Source organism: Nicotiana attenuata, chromosome 10 (genome assembly GCF_001879085.1).
Source record: "Nicotiana attenuata strain UT chromosome 10, NIATTr2, whole genome shotgun sequence".
Lineage (NCBI taxonomy): Eukaryota > Viridiplantae > Streptophyta > Magnoliopsida > Solanales > Solanaceae > Nicotiana > Nicotiana attenuata.
Genome location: NC_031998.1, coordinates 28,584,841 through 28,589,216, shown reverse-complemented (window position 1 = coordinate 28,589,216; position 4,376 = coordinate 28,584,841). Strand labels below are relative to the sequence as shown.

Genomic DNA, 4,376 nt, shown 5'->3' with positions numbered 1-4,376 from the left:
CTAAGTCTAAAATCACCCAACAGAGCTAACGGAACTGACGAAACTCCATTCCGAGGTCAAATGCTAAAAAGTCAAACTTGGTCAACTCTTCCAACTTAGAACTCAAATCTTGAAGTTCATTATTCCAAATCGATTCCGGATAACTTGAAAACCAATATCGACGATTTACGCAAGTCATAATACATCATGCAGAGATACTCGGGCCCTCAAAATACCGAGCAAAGTGCAGATACTCAAAACGACCTATGGGATCGTTACAAACACCTTCAAAATGTATTGATTGATAATTTCAATTAGAACACTAATTATGCAACATGAAAGAAAATTGCTAAGTTAAAACTCTATATTAAAACAATTGAAATTTATTGATGAATTTCTTGGGAAAAAAAAGAGAGGATAAAAAGCATAGAAAAATGAAGGAAGAAAAATTGGGGAAAGAATAAAGGAGGAGAGAAAGAGAGAGAGAGAGAGAGAGAGAGAGAGAGAGAGAGAGAGAGAGAGAGAGAGAGAGAGAGAGAGAACTGTAATGGGAAATAACCGATCCCTTATTCAATTCCTAATATAAAAGGATACTCTTTAATACTAATTTATATTCTCTCCGTTTCAATTTAGATGAGGTAGTTTGACTTGGCATGGAGTTTAAGAAAAAAAGAAGACTTCTGAAACTTGTGGTCTTAAAAGCTTAAGCGGTAAAAGCTTTGTGGGGCCATGACATTTGTGTGGTTATAAAAACTTCTCATTAAGGGTAAAATGGGTAAAATGAAGAGTTTAAAGTTGAATTATTTCCAAATTTAGAAATGTATCATTTATTTTGGAACAGACTAAAAAGGAAAGTAGCTCATCTAATTTGAAACGGAGGGAGTATATAATTGGTAAATTGTATATGCCCATGTAATTAAGTTAAAACTTGATTAGCGAGAGTAACAAAGTTTCATATGTAGTATAGGAAGGTAAAAATCCCAAATCAATAATAATGTCATGTGTATAGTGGAATGGAGGAAACATTTTCTTTTTCAAATTTTAGGGCCTAAACTCTAAAATTTCAAGTCCAAACTCTCAAATCATAAGTCAAAGCCCATAACTGGTATGCCCAGTAATGTGCTTCAAAGGTCTAACTCGTTCCTCACTTTGAGTTTGAGACTCCTCCTCTTACTCTCTCCCCACTATTTACACAACACAGCCATGGCTGCATTTAGAAGATTATTGCCCACAAACAGAAGTATTTTACCATCAACTTCTGCACTCTTCCTTTCTCACAGAGGCGTAGCTTCCAAGCTTTTTGTTGGAGGTACTTCTTCCCTCTCTTTTTGTTCTTTTTTCTTTCTCTCCCTTTTGTACATGTATACACAATTGACTTAATAATCTGCACATTAAAAAGCTCATTCTTGTAATGAATTTGTAACTAATTGATTAAATATGATATCATTTGGGTCTATTTTGCCTGTAATTTGGGTTTATGAAGGGTTTATCGGGTATGTTATTGAAAAACATATTTATAGTGATGTAAAAGAAGGGTTTTCTGCAGATGATGATATATTAACTTATTTGTGCCCAGGGAATAATGTGCATCAGTTATTTACTGATTTCAGAGGTCTTGGTTTGACATTAGTGAGGAAATGAACTGGGGTCAACACTAGTGCTGAATGAACTTAATTTCAATGAAAATTTATAGTTTAGTACTGAAAAAAATTACAGGTATTATTGTTAATATAGTACAATTAATGACGGATGAAGGTTGATTAGATTACCCCTTTTAAGATGGAGGATTCATTTTGATGGAGAAAGATTCTCCTTCCTAAACAACTATGTTGATTACTAATGACGGATGGAGGTTGAGGGTAGAACATGTTCGGTGCCTTGCCTTTGTCTCCTTCGCCGTAGACTGAAAATGATGGAGATCCTATCGATAAAGAAGAGGCATAAGCATTGCCTCTCGATCCAATCCATCTTCCCTGGCCTCCCCGACACACTCTTGATACGAAAGAAACCTCTTGCCATATAGAGGAGATAGAAAGTTTGGTCCCCTCGATCACCCTCCCTTGAACCTGAACCGGTCGAGAGAGATGAACCCGCACCACATTTTTTTGAATTGAAACCCCCAACTAGAGTTGGATCAAGAAACAAAACAAGTTGACAAGATAGTTCAGTCAAAAAAGGAGGTATGTCTTCTCTTTGTTGGAGCTACTTATTTCCTCTTCTCCCCCCTTCTTTTTTCTCCCTTTTGTACATGTATACACAATTGATTTAAGGCAAAATACATAAACGGCCCCTTTAAGTTGTCCCTAACGATCAAATAAACACCCCAACGGTACCTATTTCCAGTTAAACACTTCAAATGCTTATGAAGTATATCAAGTAAACACCTTGGGCTGACATGGCAAATCAGTTGTATCTCACCACATATTGAGCGCGTGAGAACTTCAATCACGTTCTTTTCCCTTTCCTTTTCGGTTTAAATTATTTTATTTGTGGCCCACACCCAAAGTTGTTCAAGAAGGAAAACAACAATACTCTAATTTCCGAAAATATCTCCTCTTCCATAAACCACTGTCCTCCGATGGGATTTTACCTGCTTCACTACCGGCAACGGCAGATTCAATTTGCCTCACATTGATCACTTCAACAACTCCATTAATAATTTTACTGCTACATTTATTATCATTAATATCAAATTTGTCGCCACCCATCGTAATACTTTCTTCAGTACTTTTTTGTTACTAGTGCCAATAGTAGAATTCTTGTTGGAGAATAATTTCTTCAGCTTAGTGTATTTCACTTTGGGATTTAGGGCCGGATATGGCGATGGAAGTAGTGCGCTGATATGGAGTTGGAAACCCAATTGTTTTGTTGTGTCTTTTAATTTGGTCCATGCAACTGACTCTTGGTGAAGTAGATTATCTCCGGATATATTAAAAGAAGAAGAAGGATTTTTGGAGATATGAGTTTAGATCTTTGATGGAAAGTTTCAGGGGAAGAAGAAAAGAAGCTTGGGTGAGAGAAATGGGTATTATTCAGCGAGAGAGGGGGGTATTATTTTGTCTTTTATGTTGTTTGTTGGTCACCGGATGGCTGGCAGTCACTTCTCTCTCCTCCCTCGTCCCCTCTCGTCTGCCTCTGCTTTGCCATCAAACCTGGTCGGATCCGCTGGAAAAAAAGGGAAACACCGACGACCACCATTTATATCGGTTGGTTCCAGCTTGAAACCTTCAGATTTGCCCAAATCTGACTAAAAAGGGAGAGGAGGGGTCTGATTTGGTTTTTGTTTTTTATTAATATTGTGTTTCTCTTTTCCTTTTATATTAATATAATAAGTTAGATTTTTTTAAGAAATTACGGGTGTCATCTTTTGATTTGTTAACTTTTCACGTCATCCGCGAGTGTAATTCACCCATAAGATCTGCCAGGCACGAGTGTGCATAAGACACATTAAAAAATAGCTTGAGGTGTCTACTTAATAAATAGGTCTGTTGAGGTGTTCAAATGACGCCTTGATTTAATAATCTGCAGACTAAAAAAGCTCATTATTGGAATGAAGTGGAAATTCTTTGATTAAAGTTGTTAACTTTTTTGCTTCTTAGGATTCTGGGAATTATTTCGCACTGCAATTTGGGGTAATGGGTCTGTTCTTGAAGAAAACATAATTATAATGATGTAAAAGAAGGGTTTTATGCAAATGATGATTTATTGACTTATTTGTGCCCATAGGGGATTATGGTTATCAGTTATTTACTGATTTTAAAGGTATTGGTTTGACATTAGTGAGGAAATAAACAGGTCAACACTTTTGCTGAAGGAACTTAAAGATCAATGAAAAATTAGTAGTTTAGTACTGAAAAAATTACAGGTGTTATTGTCAATGTAGTACTGTCTTTGAACCACATCAAAATGCTCGCAAAGAAGTAGATTACCACATCAAAATGCTCGCAAAGAAGTAGATTAGATGATCCCTTTTAGGAAGGAGGATTCATTTTATGGAGAAAGATTCTCTTTCTCAATCAACTATGTTGATTGTTACAAGAGAGTTCATTCAAAAGAGGAGAAAAGAACCAGAAAGTAGGAGCTAATCTTAAATCACCTACTCGATTGACAAGTCTAGCTTTTGTTCCTGGTTTATTGCCTCAAGTGTAAACAAAAAGTGAAGTAAGAAATATGAAGCTAGACTTGCTCCCTTCCATCTAGGAATGAGTGAAGAGAGTTATCTTTAGCTAGAAAATGGGATTGATAGTTGGAGGATGTTGTGAAAGGGACTGAAGGGAAGATTAGGACAAACCACCCATCACTTTTTTATATTGCCAAATAGGGGTGACAAAACGGGCAGGCGGGGTCGGATATGAGCGGGTCGAAAATGGGTAATGCAAAAAAAAAAAAAAAAAAAA

At 36.4% G+C, this 4,376-nt stretch overlaps 1 protein-coding gene across 1 annotated transcript in view; it reads left to right on the top strand.

The window, feature by feature from the left end:
* LOC109233202 (glycine-rich RNA-binding protein 4, mitochondrial-like) overlaps positions 1,103-4,376 on the top strand; it is a gene marked incomplete in the record, with an annotated part of 5,226 nt that continues 1,952 nt past the window's right edge. Inside the window, 1 exon segment of the mRNA XM_019398986.1 lies at positions 1,103-1,288. Within this exon segment, the coding sequence (XP_019254531.1) occupies positions 1,183-1,288 (106 nt within the window).